Source organism: Ictidomys tridecemlineatus, chromosome 6 (assembly GCF_052094955.1).
Source record: "Ictidomys tridecemlineatus isolate mIctTri1 chromosome 6, mIctTri1.hap1, whole genome shotgun sequence".
In the NCBI taxonomy this organism is placed as follows: domain Eukaryota; kingdom Metazoa; phylum Chordata; class Mammalia; order Rodentia; family Sciuridae; genus Ictidomys; species Ictidomys tridecemlineatus.
This window is the reverse complement of record NC_135482.1, coordinates 786,744-810,101: the sequence shown is the minus strand read 5'-3', so window position 1 is coordinate 810,101 and position 23,358 is coordinate 786,744. Positions and strand designations below refer to the sequence as shown.

The 23,358-nt window shown below is 53.5% G+C and overlaps 1 protein-coding gene across 3 annotated transcripts; it reads right to left on the bottom strand.

The window, feature by feature from the left end:
• Window positions 1-524: 524 nt before the first annotated feature.
• Window positions 525-23,098, bottom strand: Mlc1 (modulator of VRAC current 1). 3 transcript variants are annotated; one of them, XM_005335007.5, is made up of 12 exons: window positions 22,640-23,097; window positions 21,986-22,199; window positions 20,863-20,952; window positions 19,388-19,441; window positions 19,100-19,201; window positions 12,027-12,128; window positions 11,629-11,700; window positions 9,928-10,044; window positions 7,498-7,554; window positions 6,824-6,946; window positions 3,011-3,172; window positions 525-2,286 (listed from the first exon to the last, which is right to left on the bottom strand). In XM_005335007.5, the coding sequence occupies exons 2-12, from the start codon at window positions 22,196-22,198 to the stop codon at window positions 2,212-2,214; spliced, it is 1,167 nt and encodes a 388-aa protein (XP_005335064.1). In that variant the 5' UTR covers window position 22,199; window positions 22,640-23,097; the 3' UTR covers window positions 525-2,211. The 3 variants fall into 3 exon arrangements, with proteins under 3 accessions (XP_005335064.1, XP_040132419.1, XP_021588726.1); XM_040276485.2 differs by lacking the exon at window positions 21,986-22,199 and having other exon boundaries at window positions 22,640-23,098; XM_021733051.3 differs by lacking the exon at window positions 6,824-6,946.
• Window positions 23,099-23,358: the final 260 nt, after the last annotated feature.

Here is a 23,358-nt window from a genome sequence, read left to right as displayed (position 1 = left end):
CTGCATAGGGCCCTCTAGTGGGTGGTGGCGATGGGGTGGCAGGAGCAGGTAGTAGGTCCCACAAGGAGCCTGCAGCAGCATTCTTGGGAGCAGACCCACTCTCACATGGGCACTTCCTGGCCAGTATTGCTTGCCATGCAGGACCCCTGCAGTTCCTTTCTTCTTTGTCCCTGCCAGCCCAGCTTTTTGCGGGGTGGTTAGGAGAGACCCGCCCACTCCATCAGGGCATTCACTGCTGGGGATGGTTTAGAACATGGAGGTTATCTACATTGGGTTTAAATGCATCTTTATTTTGGAAGTTCTCCCCTCTGTGCACAGGTGGGCACCTTCTCCTGGGCTGGCTAGTGCCTTCACCCACCAACACCTCTGCTCTGCCCCAGGCCCCACCTCCAAGGGTTACATCTAAATCAAGGAATCGATGCCAAGGTGCCCTCAGCTCAGCTCACCCTCCTGTTTTACATCTCCATTTGTTAAGAATGTGGGCAGGCAGATGCTCGGACACCCCACATAAACAAACTGCTGGCCACATTTGTATGTTAGCGTTTATTGTTCTAGCTTATTAAATGATATATAGAAAAAAGTGTAAATCAGGGACAATTTTGAAATTCCACTTGGGTTGTTTAGTTCTGTGGAGTGCAAGCCAGTAGTGATCCTCCAGCCACATCTGTCCCCTGATGACCACTGCCCCAGGGCAGTCCCTGTGACTCCCACCCACTCTCAGGAACAGGGGAGCAGATCCCACCTGGCCTCCTCACGGCAGAGCTACAGGGGGGCAGTGGCCTAGCCTGAGGACCTGGGCCTCACGTAGCAGGAGAATGACCTCCATGGTGGTGCTCGTCTGGGCATGGCCTAGCTGGCCCTGGCTTTGTCCTTTGGAGCTGCCCAGGAAAAGGGCTGCAGAGAGGTCACCCAGGGCTGGAGATAGCTGCTTTCTTGGCACCTTCCAGCTTCCTGAGTCTTATCTGCATTCCTCTTCTCCAGCTGAAAATAATGACCTCCCAATCATGATTCCTGGCAACCAGGGCCACTGGGATCAAGAGTAAGATGCCTGAGAAGGTCCTCACATCCCCCTGGCCAGGCTGCCCATCCCACCAAGTCCCTGGTTTACTGGTCCATTGGTGATAATGGCCTCCAGGCCTTTCCTCAGCCTCCCTGGGGTGGGGGCAGCAGTTAACACTCAGCTCAGTGGACAGCGAACTTCAGTGCCTTCCTGAGCACAGCTTCTCTTCTTGTGCAGAGAGAGAAAAAACACTTTGACTGCAAAAAACGCTGGTACCCAACTCACCGGGGATTAACAGGTGCCATGTCAGCGGGAGGATCCTGTGTCCTCAGAGGGTAGCCAGAGGGCACACAAGCCAACTTGTGGCCATGGTTTTAACAGAAACCAATATTATTCTTACCCAAACTGTCCCTGCAGCCTGGCAGCAGGCAGTGATAGACATGCTGGAGAGGTACACCCTGGCCAGAGCTTGATGAGCAGGGATCAGTCAGGCAGTGAGAGGCCTGGGGCACAGGGACTGCCCACACTCAAATGGGGTCTATCCTGCAGGAGCCAGGCAAATGTGGAGAGACCCAGCTTCAACTGTCACTGCCGCAGGGTGGTGAGTGGCTACGCAGTCAGATCCATTTTTCCAAAGCCCCACAATCAGCTCCCTCCCTGAGAACACTGGTGGTCAGTGGTCAGGCAGAGCTCCAACTGGACCTGAGGATCCCAGGGACACCCTCCAGGGCTGGGGAGGAGGTGGAGTCTCTGGAATGCTGGGTGTATGGAAGACCGGGTGGAGAATTGGAGTGTGGGAAAAGCAATGGCAACTATGTGAAGTGGCCAGTTCTAGGGGTGGGACAGAGTTCTGGCCTGCTCTGGGGAAGGATGCTTGGTGGGCTGGACCCTTGAGAGGTGTCATCTCAGAAGGGGAAAGCGCAAAGTGAGGAAGAGCCACAGCACACTTGGTGTGCCCTTTCCACAGGGAAGGGCACACCAAGGAAGCTGGACGAGAGAGGCCTGGAATGTGGAGAAGCCTCTGCCCAGGCTGTCCCTCTGCCATCTTCACAGGGGTCTGGAAACTGGCATTAAGCTGACGGATCCCACAGGACAAAACAGCCCACATTCACCTACTTCAAAGTTAAGTCTGCCCTCAGGAAGGGAAAGAGTGTGTTAGAGAGTCGTGGCCACAGGACAGTGGGGTCTGTGCAGCCGGACGTCTACTCTGGTCACTGGGCCATCTGCACCACAACGGCTCTCCAGGCTTTCTCCTTGTCAAACTCCTTCAGGGGGCTTCTGGCCACCTGTGAGGGAGACAGGACCTGGGTTAGCTCACCAGAGCCTCGCCTGCTGCAGAAGGCAGAGCAGCAGCTCCCATGCACCAGCAAGCTGGACAGGAGGTTGAGAGAGGCCTCCACTGTCCTTCTGTCCTCAAAATGACAGGCCCCTCACTCAGGGTTGGTCTCTGAGTCTCTGCACATATGGAGCCTGGGGTGGGGCATGCTCCAGGGGTGGCTGGGCACATTCCTGGCAGCTGAGGAACAGTCACCTGAGGCAGAGGTGACTGCATGCTGCCAGGCAGCAGGGAGGACAGCAGCCAGCCTCATGGTGTACCCAAGCACTAGCACAGGCAGTTCTGGACTTTGGAAGCACGAGGTGTCCACCTAGCACTGCCCCATTCTGGACTTGACCCAGAACCAAGAGGGTCTGCACTAGGCCAGGAACAATGCTGGGACAGACAGGAGACCTCTCTGGAGCAGAGAGGACCAGGTACAGGGGCCCTGTGGCTGCTGCTCCCAAGGGGCCATGAGCAGCTCTGCCCAGGGACACACTGCCTGGAGGGGCAGCCCACAGAGAGCTGCTGAGCCCCTGCTGTCAGATTTACTTCTTCAAGATTTTTTTCTGGGTTAATTTTAAAATACAAAAAAGCATGAAAGGTTTTGAAGGACATTAGTGCAGGGGATGGTCACCTCCCCTGGGTTCTCAGAGGCCCCCAAGACAGGGAGTCTGTGAGAACAGGCCACTCACCTCCCCCTCTGGGCGCTCGTGGTGGCCAGCCTGGGTGTCCCAGGATGTGCACTGCAGCTTCGTGCTGACCTTGAAGCTCACACACTGGATGGCGGTGCCAGTGTTGAGGCCGCCCTGCAACAGCAGCACCAGCAGCAGCAGCAGCAACAGCAGGTCATAGGACTGGGAGGCAGATCGAGCTGTGAGCGACCAAGCAGCAGACATGCCCACGGGCTTCCCCAGCACCCAGCACCTGCCAGCTCCATCAGCCACTACCGTCCCCTGCACGTTCTGCTGGTGCTGTTAACAGGCCTAAGAGTGCCCTAGAGGCCACCAGGCCCTGTGGACAGCATGGCTGCTGCTCATCTCCCCACCTCAAGGACAGATAAGGAGCCTACAAGACCACTGTGCTTCACACTCAGAGGAGAGCTGGCAGAAGGGACCACAACCTTCCAATGAGGGAAGGAGAGAGAGGGTGGGGGTCCTGGGCAGTGGGACTCTGACCCACCAGCAGAGTGGCCCAGCTGCTGGAGACGCAGGACCGAGTGCCGTGAGGAGGGGAAGGAAGTGGGAAGGGCTTCCGAGAGGAGGACAGGCCCAGAGTCTTCCTGGTGGCCAGAGAGCCCAGGCCAGACACAGCACCTAGGTGCAGCAGGGGAAAGCCTCCGTAAAGCACCCAGCACCTTCTGCTCCACACAGGGACGTCCCTCCAGGTGGCCCATGAAATACAAAGCACAGGAAGGAGTACAGCTGCCACTGAAGGGGAGGAAGTGGGAGGGAAACAGGGCACAATTCCCAGAGGACCGCAGTGCTGGCCTTCTGCAGCCAGGCCCTGGATCTGAAATGCGTGTAGAAAAGCAGGCGTACCCCAAGAGAAGGCATCCAGCCCTGCCTGGCAGAGGAGGAGGCAGGTGCCCACTCTACCATGGGCCCAGGGTCCTGGCACAGGCGAAGACGGTCATGGCAGAGAATGGGAAGAGAACAAACAGACCTCCTGGGTAGGAGCACTGCAGATGAAGGGGCTGAGGAAAAGATGGGTTTTTAATTTTTTAATAAATGAAGGGTCTCGTGACACAGGTCTAGCTGGGTTCCCGGCGTGTTCTTACGAAACCTGGCTGAAGACGCAACTCAGATGTCCAGATGCGACTCAGGACATGTCGAAGAACTCCCCCATGCAGGGCCAGGAGCAGAGGGGAAACCACTGCCAGGCCCTGAACCTGCTCCACACCTGGAGGGCGCCTCCCCAACAGCAGTGCTCCAAAGCCCCCTAGAAAGTGGGCTGGAGATGGGAGCAGAGCTTGCCGGGCTCAGTGAGGCCACACACACTTCACCTGCATGGCCAAACAGCCCCCCTGCCTGAGGAGGAGGTGACCAGCCCACAGCATGGATGCACCTCCCCTGCAGGCCCTCTCCCAGCCAGCACTCCGATAAAGTGCTGTGCAAATGGCTGGCAGCGGCCGGGTTCCCATCCCTAGGACTGGTGGGATAAGGCTGGTTACAGCTGCACGGGGTAGTAAAGGAGGACAGAAGAACACTGACTCCTGGGTGTTCAGGAACCACTAGAATAAATTAAGTTAAAAAGAAAAAAAGTTGGGTATGGTGGCCACACCTGTAATCCCAGCAACTGAGGCAGGAAGATTGCAAGTTTGAGGCCAGCCTCAGCAACTTAGTGAGGCCCTGTCTCTAAATAAAAATAAAAACAAAAGGGCCTGGGAATGTAGCTCAGGTGTTGAGCACCTCTGGGTTCAATACCCAGAAACAAACAAACAAAAAAAGGGCCAAGATCCAGAGTGATGGTTTTCGAGTCAACCTGTCCAGCATGGAAGGGAAGACTGTGGTGATGTGGCCACCTCCTGGACAGCAAGCCAGCAGGGCTGGCACCAGCCCCCCAGCAGGTCTTTACACAGCTTTGACTCTCGAACCATACAAATGTTTTAAACATTTACAAAATATCATTAAAAAGGAAAAAGGAGGGGCTGGTGTTGAAAGCTCAGTGGTAGAGCACTTGCCTTGCATGTGTGAGGCACTGGGTTTGATCCTCAGCACCACATATAAATAAATAAAGGTATTGTGTCCATCTACAGCTAAAAAAATAAGAAAAAAAGGAACCAAACCCTAAAGCTGAACACATTCAGAAACCATACACTGTGCATGGCACACCCCTTGGAGAGCCACACAGCAGGTGCCCGCCCTCCTTGGTGGGATGGACCTTAAGACTGCCAGTAGGGATGCCAGCCCCTGCGGGGGCAAGCAGCTGTGTGTGCCTGAGAAGACAAAATCTGGAGCCAGTGCACGGCAGCATGGAGCCGCGGAACTGGAGCAAAGAGGAGCAGACCCAGGACTTGCCGAGTCTGACTGAAGACGGCATGCGAACCCCACTGCTGAATAAGTCTGTCCAGCTCTGTCCGCCGAAGGTTCAGGAGCTGTGGTCCTCAGGAAGGTGTCAGTGCTCGCAGCCCCATCTAAGCTGTGCACACTATCCCCACCCGGCCCTCGCGCATGTCTGGACAGAGACAGAAAGGGCAGGCCTTCTGGTGTCTACCAGAAGCACAGTGCTGGCCACATTTGGGTCAAGTTGAGTATTGAGAGAGGGACAGCTGTGACCCTCTAAAGCCTGGAAAACTTGGCGGGTCCTTGGCAGTGCTCAGCAGAGGAGGGTGGCAGCCCACCACACAGAGTGCCAGCACAGGAGCAGAGGAGGGGTCTGGGACCCCAGGCTTACCCTTTATTCACTTCCTGAGGTAAAAATGCCACCCTAGTGCCCTCACTAGACCAGGGGAAGACAGCAGGGACTGGGACCTGTGTGTGGCCAGAGCCTGGCCAGAGCCCAGCTCCACAAGCACCCTGCACCACATATAAATAAATAAAGGTACTGTGTCCATGCGCCCCATGCATCCAGGTGCACGGAGGGCCCTCCCAGTCAGGGAGGAAAGGAAGAGGGCCCCTGTGCTAAGGAGCTGGAGACCAGGCATCCACTCTGGGGCTAAAAATCACATGAGGACAGACACCAAACAACACTATGTCGGAATTTTGATGGTCACAGGTGTGATGATGAGACTGTGATGTGTGGGGGCAGCTGTCACTTTTAGAAATGCTGACCTAAGGCCAGCCAGCGTGAAGGGTCAGTTGTCCACGCCAGACTGCACTTTCAGATCCTCCCATCAGTAGGAGCAGCACATGCGGAAGGCAAGCTGGTATGGCACCTGTGTCCACTGCATGGTCTTTTCAGCCTGTGCTGAGGTTTCTGGGAGTGAACTTGGGGGACACCACTTATGCTGGTCACAAAAGACGCAAAGTATCTAAGAGCCGTGAGGAGGCGTCTGGAAGGCCACGCAGAGCTCCACCTGGAGACAGTCAGACTCTAGCTTTTCTCTGACTGACCTGCGCCCTCGGTGCAATTCCGAGCTAGACCCAGTGACAGCTGGTTCTACCGTGGCACGATGCTCAAGAGCAAGAAACCCACTGCCACTGTGGAGGAGGGCGGGGGCCTGTGCAGGCTGTGCTAGGGCGGGCAACGTCCCACAGCTAGAGAAGCAGAGGCAGCCTAGGTGGAGACCAGGGCAGAGCTGCCCGATGAGCAGCGGTAGCAGGGCAGTCAGGTGGGCAGCCATGCCACTGTCCAGCAGGAAAGGCACATTAGATCCACCTCACAGTGCACACACACTGGCTGCACCTGCGGCCGACTGAGGAGCCACTGTGGCCACGTGGTAGGTGCTTGTCTGCGCTGGCCACTGCCAGGACAGATCCAGTCTGTCCCAGAGTCCTCCTCAGACTCCCATGGACTACGAGTGGCAGTTTCTAGGAAGTTGCAGAAGAAAATGAAGGGATACGTACTTTGATGGCTGGTGGATAATCTTTGAAGATCTCCACGAGCCTCACCACGCTGAAGGACAAGTACCCAGACGCCGTGAACAGCAGTGGGGACGTCAGGCTGCTGATGGCCAGCAGCACCTCCACCTGGGGAGGCAGGCAAGGGCAGACGGGGCGGGCCGTGTCACTGCAGTCAGCAACGGCTGGGCTCCTCAGGCATCGGGCGCCCAGCGCAGGGCAGCCTCGGGGGCAGTGGGTATCACAGGTTGCCCATCCACACACCACTCCACTCACCAGTCCCTGCCTCTGAGATCTGTCCTGCTGACCTCCCCATCTTCCCAATTCCTAGGGTACTGCAGGTCAGACTGGGGAGGGGCTTTGAAGCCAGAAACAGATGCTCCCCACACAGAGCCTCAAGCATGGGCAGCACAGGGCCGAGGACAGCCCACTGAGAAAGGACTGGTTCCTCCCCTCCTTGCTCAGCCTCAGGAGTCTCTCTGTCCACATCCGAAGTGCTCACTTCCCTGCTATCCACAAGCAGGGCAGCCCTGAGCCCTCTGCTGCGGGTGCATCCAGCTGCAGCCCTCCCCCTGCCTCAAGAGCTGCTCCTCCCTGGCCCCTCCCCAGCCCTGCAGCTGCCAGTGTGGGCCAGAGCCTTGTCTCTGGCCCGGGGGAGGGACGGGCAGACCTTCACCCACCAGGCACTTGCTGGGACACTCCGCCGTCACATGACTGGCAATGGCGCTTGGAAAACACTAGAAGAAAAAAAATAATAACAGATTTTTTTCTTAAATTTTGAGACAGGGTCTAAGTTGCTGAGGGCCTCCCTAAGCCGCCGAGGCTGGCTCTGAACTGGAATTACAGGATTACCACACTCAGCTGGGTTTTGTGAACAAAGAAAGATCTCAGAGCCTCTGCAGTGAGATGGAGTGTTGTGCTCTGCTCCGCCCCTTGAGCAGTTCCTGCTTCCAGCCAGGGCTGAGGAGGTGGGGCCCTGTGGGGCTGATGGCTGCCTGGGCTGTTCCCTGGGGGCCTGGAGGCAGGTGGTCTCTCACTGGCTTGGTGGGCTCCTTGTTCCTTGAGCATTCATTAAAGATTTTAAGCCCCTAGAAAATCTACAAGAATGGTGTGACTCCCCAGAGTCACCTTGCTGGTGCCTTCTGTGCCCTCAGCTGAGCACCTGGTCACTTGTGTCCACACACTGGGCGTGGTCCTCACACAGCAGGTGTGATGCAGTCCCGGCTTCCATCCTGCAGACCCTCTGCTTCCAGATCCAGGGTCCGGTCCCCATCACACTCTGCACCTGTCTCTGTCTGTGGGCCAACTCTTGGCTCTGGCACCCCTGAGGGCTGCACACCCCTGCTGCTCAGGTTCTCCCTGGTGAGCTAGTGACCCAGGCAGTTTCCCAGCTTCAAAGTTCCTATCCACACCTTGGGGCAGTGGTGTTGGCCAGTGACAACTGACTCCTCTCAAACAGGAATGACCCTTTGTCAGGGCTCTGAGGAGAAGGTAAGTAAACACAGAGAGAGTTGATGAGGGAGGTGAAGGAACTGCATGTGCAAAGTCCCCCGGGGTTGGACCAGATGTGACTGCAGAGGAGGGTTTGGCCTCAGCCAGGAGGCAGAAGCATCCACACATTTCCCAAAGGGCCTCTGGCTACAGCAGGACAAGTGCTGAGGAGGGAATAAAATATGGGGCACAGCCAGTTAGAAAGCAGCTGGGGTGGCCACCCACCATGGGGAGAATGGGGAGGACCCAGCCTTCAGCCTAACTCCAGGCCCTGGACCCTGCCTCGTGTCCAGTGATCTATGCCCTTGACCTCTCTGGCCACCCCTGGCAGGGATGCAGGCAAGCCGAGCCAGGTAGCTTCCTACCCGAGAAGGTGTCCCACCTGAAGTGCCCCACCCTCTTCCTGGGGTCTCCTTACCCCACAGCTGCTTGTTCCCTGGAGGAGGAGGGAGGGCACTGTGGGTGCATTTAGGAATGGCCAGGGGACAAGGAAGAGCACCTTCCATTGTGAACTTGGTCTCTGCACTCAGGGGCTCAGGGTCTAACCCCCAATCAGCTCTGTTGCAGACACAGATATCAGACATGTCCCCTGCTCCTTCTGGGGGCTGTGTGCTCAGGCTGCACCCTGGAGAGTTCTCCTCCACTGGACCTGCCAGCTGAGTGGCTCACCCCACCCCCATTCCTGCACTGTTCTAGGAGCCCCTGGGCAGAGAGGTCTAGGGAGTCACGGGCCCCCAGGGGGAAGTGAGCTGCGGCCCCCGTGCGCCACCCAGCCACGTCAGACCCCACCGGGCCAGTCTCCCTACAGTGGGGGTCGACTGCAGCCAAGCCTGCGGGGCAGCCTCAGGAAGGACTGCTGATGCTCTGAGGACCTGTAGACAGGACACAGGTGCTTGCCATGTCCTGTTCTTTTCTATGAGATGGTAGGGCAAAACTGAAACGTCCGCAAGGCCAGGCACGCAGCTTGGACAAGCTGTGGCTGGTAGCAGGCCACACAGGTGGCAGGTGCAAAATGATGCCTGGGGCCCAGGTCTTCTGCACAAAGTACAGAGGAATAGCAGCTCTGGGTGTGAAGGGACACTATGGTGTGACGGTCCCCAGGGGGGGCAGGATGGCCGACTGGTACACACTGTGCAGGTTTGGGCTTAGCCCTGAACAGCGTGAGATCACATGGCAACTGAAAAGACCCGCACAGTGACCTGAGGACCAAGTTCAGAACAGAGGCCAGGCGTCCACACTTCCTTCGTGCCAGGTGTCCTGCTAAGCATCTGCTGTGTCAGCATTTAGTATGAATTACAGCAGAAGTATCACATTTTATAAAACATATGGTACAAGTTGCATGGGATAACACAAGTAATTGGCTGTCTTAGGAAACACAGGAGTGATATAAAATATTAGCAACGAATATAAAATCACACGCTGATTGTCCAGCCCTGTTTCCAAGTGTTCTGGGTCAGGGGCCAGCAGGACTCTCTCCAGGTACTTTCCTGTCAGAATGCCACAAGACAGAGCTCAAGACCAGCCACCTTGGTTCAAGAAAAGGAGCCCAGAGCTGTGGCCAAGACTGTGTGGCCAGAACAGCTGTGCATGGACAGGGTGGCCAGCCAGGAAGTACTCACAGCCACTAAGATCCAGAAGAATGTCACTGAGAGGTGTGGGCCTGAGACTGCTTCATCCACGTTCATAGCAATGACCCCACCGAGGACAGCAGAGACACCAGCGATGACCTCGACCACCTGGGAGGGGACAGTGGGACAGCATCACCTCATAGGGCCACCACTCTGAGGGTCTGCACCCACCATGAGGGAGAGAAGGCACTGTGTAGATTTCGGCTCCCAGGGTAGGCCAAGGGGTCAGTGGGCAGCCTGCTCCCAGGCTGAACAGGCTGAGCCCCTAGAAGCTGATGCAGGGGACCCAGCTGGCCTTGAGTGAAGCTCACGGAGGCCACGGGAAAGCTGGATATGGATGTGGCCAGCAGGAGTGCCAGAGGACACACCGTCACAGGGCTTGTGCTGGGGACAAGACTGGTCGGCCATCCTCCTTGCATTCAGACCCCACCAGACCCCACATGGACAAAGAAAACTTCAGAGCAGTCACAACACAGGACAGAAAGCTCCCCAAAGAGAGGACACCTGCAGAGGGCAGTGGCGATGGCCCACCACAAACCCACAGGGACACCGTTGGCCTGGAACTAACACTCTACTGGGCAAAACAGTCTCCATGAATGAGGTGACCTGCAAAAGTGGAAGCTGACCAAAACAGACACCCCTCCCAAGGTGTCTGAGGAAGATGCACTAAACAGGAGAAAAGTGGGGCAGGAGGAGGACAGAAGCTTGGCAGAGGTGGACACAGAGGCCTGGGAAGCCCAGGAGCAAGTCAGGAGCCAGACCGCGGAGGCAGGAAGGCACCTGGCGCCCTCCCCTCCCCAACCAGGCCAAGGGGAGAGATGCACACTGTCTACAGGAGGCAGACTGAACAGGAGGAGGTCTCCAGCTGAGCATGTGCAACTTCTAGTCCAAAGCCACCAGGAAGAGGACAGGAGAAGCCTCGGCTGACCCAAAAGAAGGCAGGGGAGGAGGTAAAGGCAGAGGAGAAAAATCCAAAAGTAGGGAGGAATAAAAAGGGTAAAATAGATAAAATTATGTTAGAAACCACTCTCAGAGGAAATGGGCTAAACTCAAAAGCCAGGCAGATTAGATAGAAAAACTAAAATAGAGCCTTGCACCTTTGTAAGAAACATACCCAAATATCACCAGAACAAGATAAGCTGTAAATAAGAAGGGTAAAGATGCCTTCGGCCGAGGCCAGCAGAGGACAGTGATGTGCTCATACAGTGGGAAGAGTCCGTGGCCGGCCCTATCCCACACAGAGAATGTCGCTACACAATGCTCAAGGAAGAGCTGCTTGTCTGTAACTGAGAACACGGGCTCCCAGATCCAGGCTGGAAAGCGACAGAATTACAAGGAGAAGTCAGTACCCACACTCTACTGGAGGTTTCTGTCTGAACTTCCCCAGGAGAACAAGCAATCATGAACAAACAGGAAATGGAAAGGGCCTCCAGAGCTGGAGGTTCCAGGGCACAGTGCAAGCCAGGCCCCTCCTTCTTCATCTGAGACCCCAGGAAGCTCAGGAACACCAACTTCTCTGAGCAAGGCGCTGCTGGCCCCAGGGATGGATGGCTGCAGTGGCTTCAGATGAGGGCAGGACTCACGTGCACGCCCTGGCCAAGTCCTGGACATCTTTAAACATGAGAACGAGGATCTGACCTAGCCTCACACACCCAACCAGTGAGAGGAAATTAAAAGGGAAGTTTTTCTTACCGAATAGGATTTCAGGACCCGAGCAGGAAATGGCACTTCCTCCAGAATGTTGCTGCTGTCGGAGATGGAGCCCTTCAAGGAAGCGAGGCTCATCAGCCACAGTGCATGGGCTTGGGGTTCAGCAGTGCTGACCATGGCACGAAGGGGCTACTGTCTGGTGTGGCCCAACAGACTTAAGGGGCATGCTGAATTGCCACCACTGTGGGTCCCAGGCACCATGGGCCCCAGGCACCACAGGCTCCAGGCACTGTGGGCAGACTTGGGGGCAGAGATGCCTTCCTAGGTAACAGCCAGGGGCACCACCCCACGCCCGCCTCCTTGTGGCCTGAGTTGCCTGTGGGGACCCTGGGGCAGCCAGGCCACCTCAGGGTCATGATGCCATTGTGGAGGCCACCCACCTTCTTCCTCTTGCAGGGCTCCTCACTGGACCGTGCAGAGATGATCACTGTGGCTGCCATGAGAAGCTCCAGCAGGAGGAGCAGAATGAGGTTGAAGTTTATCTGCAAGGGAAGCAGGAGCCTCAGCGGCCCTGTTAACCTCTCATGGTGGCACAGCAGGCCAGGCTGCGGGCCAGCGCCCAGCCCCGGATGGGCCATGCACCCCACACTGCCTCGGTCCCACGCGGGCCTTTGGGATTTTTGTTTATTTCCCCACTCTCATCAAGGGCTATGCAAGAACAGGCTGTGGATGGATCAGGTTGTTGGGTGGCATCTGCTGTTCCCTGAGCTAACCTTCTCACTTATACAACAGGCTGACACTCAGTTTACAGCGGCTCCCAGTGTGACTGCCCAAAACTGCAAACACAGGGGTCTGAAGGAAAACAGAACTATTCTGGGTCCTGACAGCACTGGCAGTTTCCAGAATCTGCACACTTGTTAATATTCTCAGAACCAAGCCAGTCAGACGCCCCTGGGAAAGGCAGATGCACTCTGAGAACTGAACCAACAGCCTATCCACCAATAAAAGATGGTATGTGCTTCCTCCTGTTTGCCAGCCCTCAAAAAGTATGCTGTGCATTCCTCCATTCTCCACTGGCTCACAGGATCGCTCAGCCTCAAAACCAGGGCATCATTAAAGCTGGAGGCCTGGCCTGCCCATCTCCAAGCAGGGACTGGACCAGAGCTAGCTCCACACCACTACTGGCATATCTGTGCTCCTCCCTCCCTCCCCTATGGCTGAGCCACGGAGTCTAGAGCCTTGCCTGGCAAGTGCAATGTTCTGGATTTGATCCCAGCCCCACAAATACATAAACACAATAACAAGACAATTTAACTAATAACTAAAAAATAAATTTATAAAAGAAAGAATGTGCTGGATACAGTGGTGTACAACTGTAATCCCAGCTACTCGGGAGGCTGAGGCAGGAGGATTCCAAGTACTAGGGCAGCCTCAGCAACTTAGCAAGACTCTGTCTCAAAATAAGATAAAAAGCATGGGGGTGTGGCTTAGTGGTAGAGCACCCCTGGCTTCAACCTCTACATACTGCAAAACATGAAATTAACAATAGCATCTCAAAATACACAAAGTAATTAATAACAGAACCACAGGAAGAAATAGGTGAACCAATGGTGATAGGTGAACAATTTGACATACTTTCCTCAGAAACTGACAGAGGAAAATGACAAAAGCATAAGATCTCTCACAATCACAAGAAAGTTGCTGCATTAACCATGTCTCCTTTGAAGCTCTTCCATCTGGGGCTGGGCTGCCCTGGACAGGCTGCCCCTCCTAGGGCTGGCTAATTCTGGGATTGGCCAACGACATCATGTTCAAAGCACCCAACCTGTGCCCTTCTATTTGCTTGCCCATGTGGGGCCACCACCCACCTGCCCAGTCACCCCCAAGGCAGCCAGGGACAGCTCTGTGTCTAGTACCTGCTGAAGGTATTCAGACTGGCTGATCCTAAGCCCCCTCTGTGCCACGCCTGCTCCTTCCTGGCTCCGCACCACCACTGGTAGATCCATGCTCCTCCCTCCTGCCCCTGTGGCTGAGCCACGAGTCACAGTGGGGATGCTTCCTCTGCCTGTACCAATCCTGATGCTCCCCTGAGTGGCCCTGCGTGCCCCTCCTCTGGGGTCTGTTAGACTGTTAGACTGTCTTTCAATGGCCGACATCTCCTGCTCTGCTGACCTCACCATATCTGAACAGTAAAAAGCCTGGATTTTAAAACAAATGCAACTAATAAGCTCATCTACAAAACTCTGCATGCCAAATAAGGCAGAATTTCCATTCTTTATAGTAGTTGTATAGTACTAACAGAACTGAGCATCTATTAGTCCATAAACAGGCCTGGTAAATTTCAAAGAACCAATGCACTCTAGATCATATATTCTGGTCATAATACAATAATGTCATGCAAAAATAGGCAGCTGATATTTAAAAATAGGGACTGGGATTGTGGCTCAGCTGTAGAGCATTCACCTAGCAGGTACATGGCCTGGGTTCGATCCTCAGCACCACATAAAAATAAATAAATAAAATAAAGATTAAAAAAAAAAAAAACAGACCCATGCATCTATTTTATTGGGTCCTAGATAGTTTATGTACTTTGTTGTTGACAAGAATGGAGTCATTTTTTTTTGTTTTTGTTTTTTAAGTTGGACACAATACCTTTATTTATTTATTTTATTTGGTGCTGAGGATTGAACCCAGGGCTTTGCATGTGCTAGGCTAGCCCTCTACCGCTGAGCTACAGCCCAACCCTGGAGTCTTGTTTTTTTTTTTTTTTTGAGTTGTATTTTCAGATAGACTACTGCTAGTACAGAGAGACGCTTATTGAATTTTTAAAGAAAGTTTTATTTTGAAATATTTTGAACTAAAAAAATTGTAATAATACTACAGACTTCTTATATGTCCCTTTTAAATATTTTACATTTTTATTTATTTATTTTTTTAATTTTGAGAGAGGGTCTTGCTGAGTTGCCCATGTTATGGGCCAGGCTATATGGGCAATGACCAAACAGACTCCATTTTGCCCTGAAACTCCACGTCCTGTTAAGAAATGCTTCCCCCAGGGAAAGCCCCACCTCTGTACCCATCAACAGTTGCTTAGCATAGCATGTTTGGCAACACAACATGGCAATTCTTATACAATGTAAAATTGTTCTTTGATTCCCATTTTTCTTGGATAATGTACCCTGTCAGAGATTGACTGTCCAGATGTTAGAAACCATTCTTTAACTTGTACACAACTAGAGATGTTTTGGCCCACTCTCTTTTCTGCTTGATTTTAGATCTCATGACATTTGTTTATGGGTTTTGAATCATAGCAACAGTCATGTAGACTTGCAGCCTACCCCCTTGGACCACCAGCTGGTGGACCCGGACCTCCAACTGGTGAATAAAGTTTCCGTCTCCTGCTTTAAGATTGACACGGTGATTTATTGCAATCTTGTCTTAACACCCAGATGGCCTTGAACTTGTGATCCTCCCGTGTCAGCCCCCAAATTGCTGGGATTTTAGGTGTGGACTGTCACTCTCAGCAACTTACACTGGATTTTTATAAGTTGGTTTTGTGTTTCACAACTTTTCAGAATTCTTATTTTTCTTCCATCCTAGGAGTGAAACCCAGGGGCTCGTGCATGCTGGGTAAGTGCTCTGCCACTGAGCCACAACCCAGCCCTTCATCTTGTTCCACAGTTTAATTTGTATCTTCATGGCAACTATCATGCCAGTCTTTTCAGAGACCCAGCTTTTGGGTGTGCTGAGCTCTGTTCACTTGTTTGCTCCATGTTATTCTTTTCCTTCTATTCAGCACCCTTTCACCCACCATACTGTCCTGATGAGCTGGTTTCCTTCCAGCTCTGGAGTGGCCTGTGTTCCAGACTGTGACCTGGACTAGTCTGGAAGTTCAGGCAGGCTCTGCTACACTGCTCTGCTGGGGGCTCTCTGAGCATCCCCTGTCCCTTCAGCCACCTGCTGCCCCCCCACCCACACTGTGCAGACTGCGGGAACGATCCCCTCCCTAACTGTACACTCCCTTTTGACTGTCCCTTCTGCTTCTTGCCAGACCCTAAAAAACAGTCATGTGGGGCTATCTTTAAATAGCACTCACTTATTGATTTATAATATCATTACATTATGACTAGAATACATGACACTCAGAACTGCAGCTCTGAAGGCCACGTGAAAACAAGAAGTCCGTATCTCTGCTGTCCTCTGACTGGGAACAGTGTGAGTTGATGACCCCGGGCAGGAGAAGCTGCAGGATGCTCAGGCTGGTGGGGAGGACTTGCAGCAGGCAGCACTCTGAGCCTGACAGAGCACAGGCATGACCCACAGCCAGCAGCCTCACTCCTGTGGCCCAGGGCAGCCTGGCCTCGGGGGCTAGAATGCAGAGTGTGCAGGGGCAAGACGTTGACGTGCCACCAACAGGGGATATGGTGGTTTGGAACTCTGGGAAGAGTGACAGGCTGCAGAGACCTATGACAAGATGGGCAGGTGGAAGGATCAGGAATGGGTGCGCTGTGTCACCAGCTGCCAGCAGTGCACACCTCCGAGAGCCCAGAGGACCTGGTGACGGCTAACAGGACACTCATAGCACACAGAGCGTGGATCCAGCCTCCAGCCTGTCTGGCTCTTTCCCACTGTGTGGTGTTCTGCCCCATGGCTCATACCTGTGTCCTTGAGCACAAGCACAAGCACAAGCAGCTCCAGGGCTTCCTTCCTGGGTCCCCACTGCTCAGTCCTGTCATAGCTCTGTGGTCAGAGCTCGGGTGGTGCTGGGATTCTGCAGGTACAAGGCCCAGGAGATGCAGGGCTGCGGCTCCATGGCCACCAGGGGATGTGGTTCACCCCCCTTTCACCACGTGTTAATCCGTCTTGTCTCCCACTCTGTAGTTCACCTGCATGTACAGGCACTGTTCTAGGTTACAGACATCTGTTTAGACAAGGAGTTTTTGATGGTAAGTGTCACTGCTGTGACCTTCACATGTGTACTGCCTGGTCACAGGTGTGAAGCAGTTCTCCAGGGCTTGCACTGGGCATCAAATGTCTAGCAAATCCCTAACAGTTTTTCAAAGGGCCTGCACTGGGCATCAGAGTTTCCCTGGGTGTGCGCTGAGCATGTGGATGGCTCTCGCTGGCTGTAGTACGCCTCTTCTCCCTGCTGCGCGCCTCCTCAGTCAGCTGCCAGGCAAGCTGAGCCCAGCCCTCGAAGGCTGTGGCTTCCTCCTGGGGCACTGGTCTCCCTGGGGAACTGAAGGGGTGTTCCATGTGTACTGGGCAGCTTCTCCATCCATCACCGTCTCCCTCACAGCATGCTTCAGAGTCTCAGGTCTGGATCTCCATGGCAGGTGGGAGGTGGTCCACCCCAGGTGACCAGGCACTTGTTGCATTCCAGATCACAGACTGCCATCCATACATGTGAGGAGGCCCAGGCTGACCCAGTCAGGGCTGGTTCCCCTGCCTTTGCCAAGACCACCCTGGCAAGGACAGCTTTTTAATAAGCCTGGGGGTATGCCCCAATCTGTTCTTCAAGGGGCTTCCTTTTCCAGCCCGAGTTCCTGTGCAGAGCTGCAGGAATTCCATGCATTCTGGAAGATTCCAAGAGGTATCCCCCCCATGCCAACATGTATGAGTCTCCTACATGGCCTTGCCCTCCGATGGTTCAGGATGTCTTGAAGAAATAAGCCTGTATGCCTGAGTATCTGATAATAACAGAAAAGACTCTTCTAAAAGTCATGTTGTCCTGAGTTAATTTGTCTGACCAACAGAACTGTGATTGACAAATCCAGGTCCCAAAATGTGCACAGGTACCCAGAAGCCATGTAGAGCTCCCTTGTCTGCTTTGTCTACTACTGCCTTTGTCCAGGCCTCCGGCTACATACTGCGTTTCTTCATCTCCTAGGACCTTTCAGACTGCAACAGCCTCTTGGTTAAGATGATGTCAACGTGAGATGCCATCCGTCCCAGCAACTGAGACAAGTCTCTTCTGTCCCCATTGCACCACGCTGACAGAGACTTCAGATCCCTGGCTAGACAGGGCCATCACCCCTGTCATCTCAAAGCAGCCACAGAAGATACATCTTGACCTTTTAAGAATAAGGGATCACAAGGCTGGGGGTTGGGGTGAGATAGGAATTTGGGGATACAGAAAAGGAAAGACAGACCATCCCAAAAGAGAAGTACCCCCAGAGCTATTGGGATGCAGGAAACACCCATGCATTTTTTCAATGCAAAACAAGCATTGTGAACAACCCAGCCTGTCCTTAACCTGCACTGGGGCCCTCACCCTTGATCCTTGCCCTTGCCTGCAAAAGTTACCCAGGGGCCATGACCAAGTGCAGAGAAAACTGGCCTAGAATTGTGTACCCTGGCCCTGGCCTCACCTCTAGTGCATCTTGTGGCCCCTGTACCTCCACATTAACACTCACTTCCAGGGGTTGCTGTCTCTCCCTCTGGAGATGGCCTGCATTCTCCCTTGAATGTATATTTCTTACTTTACCCCAAAAGACATCTCCCTTGATACAGCCCACATCTTCCCTGGAATGTATAACTTCTTTCCTAAAAAAGGAAGGGCGCACCATCATTTTTTCACTGTAGGGTCTCTCAGATCTCAGATTTCGTTGGATTTATCCCATAAATTTGATATGTTTAATTCTACAGAATGATATCTGTATGTAGGTTGTTGATACAGTTAAAAGTTTTATGCTGGTTTTCATGTTCAGCAAGTTTGCTACATGCTCTGAGTCCCTGTGTGAAACTGGCAGGAATCGCTCTTTCTATAGGTAGCAGGTAGAAGTCCCTTTCCCTTCCTTCATTGTCCTTTCCGTTTCTTACCTTGCAAAGCTAAGACACTTCAAATTTTGTTGAGGTTTTTGTTCTGTTTTATTTGGTACCAGAGACTGAACTCAGGGGCACCCAACCTCTGATCCACATCTCCAGTCTTTTTTTTTTTTTTTTTAGAGCCTCACTAAGTTGCTGAGGCTGGCTTTTAACTTGTAATCCTCTTGCCGAAGTCTCCCAAGCTCCTGGGATTACAGGCACGAGCCACTGCACCCAGTTGGTGATATTTTTATTTGGAGGCAAAATTGAGATGACAATGTTCTTCCACTTCCCTTAGTAGTATGTAAACTGACTGTGTCTTATAACCAACAGCATCACAGTTATTAAAACGTGTTTTTGTCCTGCCAGGTTTGGAGCCCAGAGCCTGCTCGTGCAGGGCAAGTACTCTATCACTGAGCCACATCCACAGCCCTGTTACTACTAATTTTTAAGAGTTGTTGCAAAAGAGATGTTAAAATATTGCTTATAAATAAATTAATTCACTGAAATCAGTTAAGAGTTCAGTGGAGATAATTCTCCTCAAAAGCATGAATCAAGTTCTCAACACTGTCAATTTGGGAGTCTTGGAAAACATCAGGGCATATCCCCACTCACTCAGACATCCACTGCACCCCCTCAGTGCTGGCAGAAGCCCAGCAGCTGATGTCAGCAGAAGGTGTGGCCCAGGTCCCTTCCAGTGACTCACGTTGATTGCTGATGGATTCAGGACCAGTTTGCACCCAAACCATATCAAGCACGTGGTGGTGACAGCGAATGTGGAAACAAACAGTATCTGAAAGTTGGGAATCTGGAAGACAAGGCAGCTCATCAGCTAGAACCCTGAGCACATGAGGGGAAGCACTGGGGGTAGGCCCACCTCAGGGGCAACCTTGCTGTGGCCCCACCTACCCCTGGGCAGCCCTGTGGGCAGCGCTGTGGCTGACCTACCTCCTACCACCACCCTGCCCTGTGGGGGCTGCCCGGAAGGACTTACCGCACTGACATTTCTCCTTGAAACAGCGAAGCTCACAATGGCTGAGGGGATGCACTGCAAAGAAAGCAGAGCTGGTGAGCACCCTGCTGGCCATGGCTTTAATCCCAGCCCTGCAGTGACAGCATTGCCTGATGGGATAATCCTAGCCATGTTGGCAAACAAGTGTTGGGAGTCACTTGATACAGGGGACCCTCGACACTGACAGCCCCAGTTACTTCAAAACAATTCATCCTGAAAAAGGGTTTCTAGCCAGGCACACTTGGATCCCAAATATAATTTAGTATCATTGCACAAGACCAGAATGGTCTCACCTGGAGAACTACACAGAAGGAAAAAGCCTTGGTGGGGAGGAGGCACAAGAGTTCTCTGGTGTCCAGGGTCCCACAGCCCAGGAGTGCTCATCCAGGCCACACACTCTAACTGCACTATGGTCCCAAGGCTGGGAGTGGGCCAGCTAATAAGGGGACCAAATCCTGGGGGGAGCTGTGGATAGAGCCTCTGAGAAGCAGAGAGGATGTGTCTGCAGACAGTGGGGATGCGAGCAGGAGGAGCCCATATGGGGCCTGAGCTGAGGATCCAGGGGGACAGGTTGGCTGGTGTCCTAGGGGCCAAGCTCTGGTAGCCAAGACAGGCCACCAGAGGCAGAGCTCTCTCCCAGACAACTATGAGGGGGAAGGGACACTGCCTAATGTGGAGCCGACCTGGAGCACTCTGGGTCTCAGGTGGAGGTCACCGCCCCCGACAAGGGCAGCTCCTATGGTGAGGACCTGAGGCCAAGAAGGTGGTTCCAGAGAGAAGGAGGGAAAGGTATCACCTTCTGCTAAGAAGGTCTGTCCTAAGGGCCCAAGGGAGATGCTGGGCGTGGGGTGTGGGGAAGCTCATGTGTTGTCTTTTAGGGCATGTGGCCACTGATGGGGTGGGGCAGAAGAACTAGCTGGAGGCTGGAAAGGGACAGACTCCCAGGACCTTCTTCCTGTACAGGCCTGTCACCAGCTGGAACCCCAAGGAGAACCCAGACCCTGGTGGCTTTCCCTACTGACACACAAGACCTCAGTGGACAGTATGGTCTATGACTGAGCTGGCCAGCAGGGGATGGCCGGAACCACAGGCCCTGGAGGTCTGCAGTTGTCTCTCCTCCCCTCCTGTGAGGACCACTGCCTCCTCCCCAGCCAGCCTGGGCACTAAGTGAAACTCCATAAACAGAGCACCAAGCTTTGGTCCCCCAAAGACAGATTCCCCCACCGGCTCACTGTCAGCTGGAGCCTATGCAACTACAGGTAGGAATCAAAAGTGCTATTTCTTGTACCAAGTCTCGGGAATGAGATTCAGACCTACTTCACTGGAGCTTTAGAAGTAGTAAACCCTATTTGAAATTAAAGTCATACAAGAGATCGTTGAATGAGAAACAAGTGGCAGGAACCCAAAATCAGGGCAGGGACTAGGGCACCGGCAGGCATGGCTGGAGCGCTGCTTACAGAGCCCGCTGCACACCGTAAGTAATCCATCTCAGAGGGGAACACGTTGCCCAGGTAGAGGGAGAATCCCGAGGTCACAAGAAGGCAGCTCTGCAAAATAGCAACACAAACTCAGGTCACAACATGGCTCTGTCTGCAAATTACACATGCAAGGAGTGAGTGGCCTGACATTGCAGCATCTTAGAGCCTGCATCTGGCCCTGCCTGACCAGGGCCCTCTCCAGGGACAAACGAGTCCTATGCCTAAGACCAGAACAGGGACCTCTGTGCTGTTATTTAGTGGAGAGGACAGGGGCTGTGTCAAAATCAAAGGCAAGAAGTGGTACCTCTCCCCAGGGAAGCCCTAGCTCCACCTGGTGTGACCACCTGACACAGGTCCACTCAGAACCGGGACACAGTGCCTGCCCCATCGCTCTGCAGAAGCAAACCCTATCAAACATCTAGAACTGACTGCTGGAGTCAGACTCTATAGCCCAAGGTCCGGGCTAAACCTGGAGTTGTGAAGAGGCTGCTGAGGGCCAGGTGTGGTTGTGGCCATCCACGGAGGTTGCTGCAGGTTGGCCAGAAGAGCCTGGGCAGGAGAGAGGTTGCAGCCAAGATGCTGGTTCTCAGTCCAGAGCCACAGGGAACTGGGTCCTGCCATGGAATGGTGTGTCCAGGGGCCTGTCCCTCAGCTATGAGGACCACACCACTCCTTCAGGTCTCCAGTTGTCTGCCATCTATGTAGGAACATCCCAGGAAAGACACTCCAACATTTGATGCAGCCCTGCCTGGGGCCAGCTCAGACCCGAGACCCCCTCCCACCCTTGTAGCCCCAGCCTCAGGGACCCACAGTAGTAAGGAGGCCACCTTGAGCTAGTGTTGACCGTGGGCTCAGTACAGTCCTCTGGCGGGACAGCCGCAGACCTGTGTGGTAGGTACCAATTGAAGAAAACAATTCAGAGGACACAAGCATGATAAACGCATCAGTATCCAAGAGGCTCTCCAGGATTCACCTGGTGGCTGCTCCTGCCCATCTCTAGCCTGGGAACAAGCAACACCTCCGCGGGGGGCCTCGGGCCACTGTCTTCACTGAAGGGATGTGCTTGTGGACCTCACCCCAGGGCCGTTGTCAGGCTACTCACCCCCATCAACACGGAGAAGACCCAGGTCTTGTAGCTGAAGCACGAAGGCAGCCTCTTAGACAGCTGAAGGTCGCCAGGCTTTGCATCAGGGGTGTAGCTGCCCTGGTCCTGCCGGCCTGGGTCCTGCCGTCCCCGCTCCAGTGTGGGCATTCGGTCGTAGCCCAGCTCCTCCCTGAACTGCCCCTCCCGTGTCATGGCACTGGGGACAGGCATGCTGCGAGTGGTGACATGCGGCTGTGCTGAGACTCACAGTTACAGGCCACCATTCACTGGTTTGTAACAAAATTATCAACTTTGACCCCTGAGAAATCTTCAATTGTAATAAGCTGTTTTCAAGAAATTATTTTTCTTAACAAAGAAATATTGTGCACACAGAAATGCTATGAATTTAAAAAATAAATACTTATTTCTATAAGTGAACAAATCACTTTCCCAGTAAGACAGACCTAAGCAACATGGATTCGGGGTAAGACTTGAGGCTTCACTTGCTTTGGCAACCTGGGTCCTCAAGCGCACCCCACTTCCACTCAAGTGAGCAACTTCCTACACACCTCACGCTGCCCTGGGGTCTCACTGCTACTAGGCTCAAGGTGGTGACTGCCCAGGAGACAGCCCAAGACTCACTTGTTCTGCAGCTTATGTCTGTGTGCTTACCTCCGCTGCTGTCCGGCCGTTGGGAGAGCTCGTCTTGGGGTGAGGGGCTTCCAGCAAGAACTATTCACTCATGGACAAAAGCCCAGCAAAACTGCACTTGAGCCAAGGGAAGGAGCACTGCCTCCTGAATTTCAATGAGATGGAGTAGATCCTAGAAACATCGCTGCTTGGTTGTGTAACCATGGCTCAGAGCTGTCCTAACCCAGCAGGAGAGAAAGGGCCTCCCGACTCCTGCTCATCACAGACTCGCCAGGTGGGCATCTCCGAGGAAGAAGCATAGCTGAGAGCAGAGTCCACCATGTGCAGGATCCCGGCCAGCCTGTGCCTGGAGCATAGCTCTATTCAAAGGGTGTACTACATTCTCCTGCAGCCCTTTTCTGTCCTCTGTGATCACATGATGGAATCTCCTTCACAAGGTCACACAGACCTTTCTGTTGAGGACTGGCTGGACTGGCCCTTGCTGTGGTCCAGGTTCCGCCCACTGGTTCCTGTGGCAGTCCCTAGGGCTGGCATGGTGTCGCTGCACCCTTTATTTCTGCTCACCAAGCAGAGAAAAAGGACATGAATGTATTTCATCCAGAGACACTGGCCCCTGGCAGTTTCTTTGTGAAAACTGCAAAAAGTACTAAAGTACTTTGAAAAAATGGCTCCTTAAAACACAAACCCACATCAAACCTGGACACTGTCATCAAGTTTCAGATCACGGGGGGTTTGCTTGT

Coding starts and splice junctions, on each gene's coding strand:
- Mlc1 (XM_005335007.5), bottom strand. CDS start 22,198: ATGCCTGTCCCCAGTGCCATGACACGGGAGGGGCAGTTCAGGGAGGAG. Junction 19,442..20,862: donor TACGGTGTGCAGCGGGCTCT/GTAAGCAGCGCT, acceptor CTTTCTTTGCAG/TGCATCCCCTCAGCCATTGT. Junction 7,555..9,927: donor TCTTCTGGATCTTAGTGGCT/GTGAGTACTTCC, acceptor TTTTTCTTCTAG/TGTTTTCCAAGCGCCATTGC.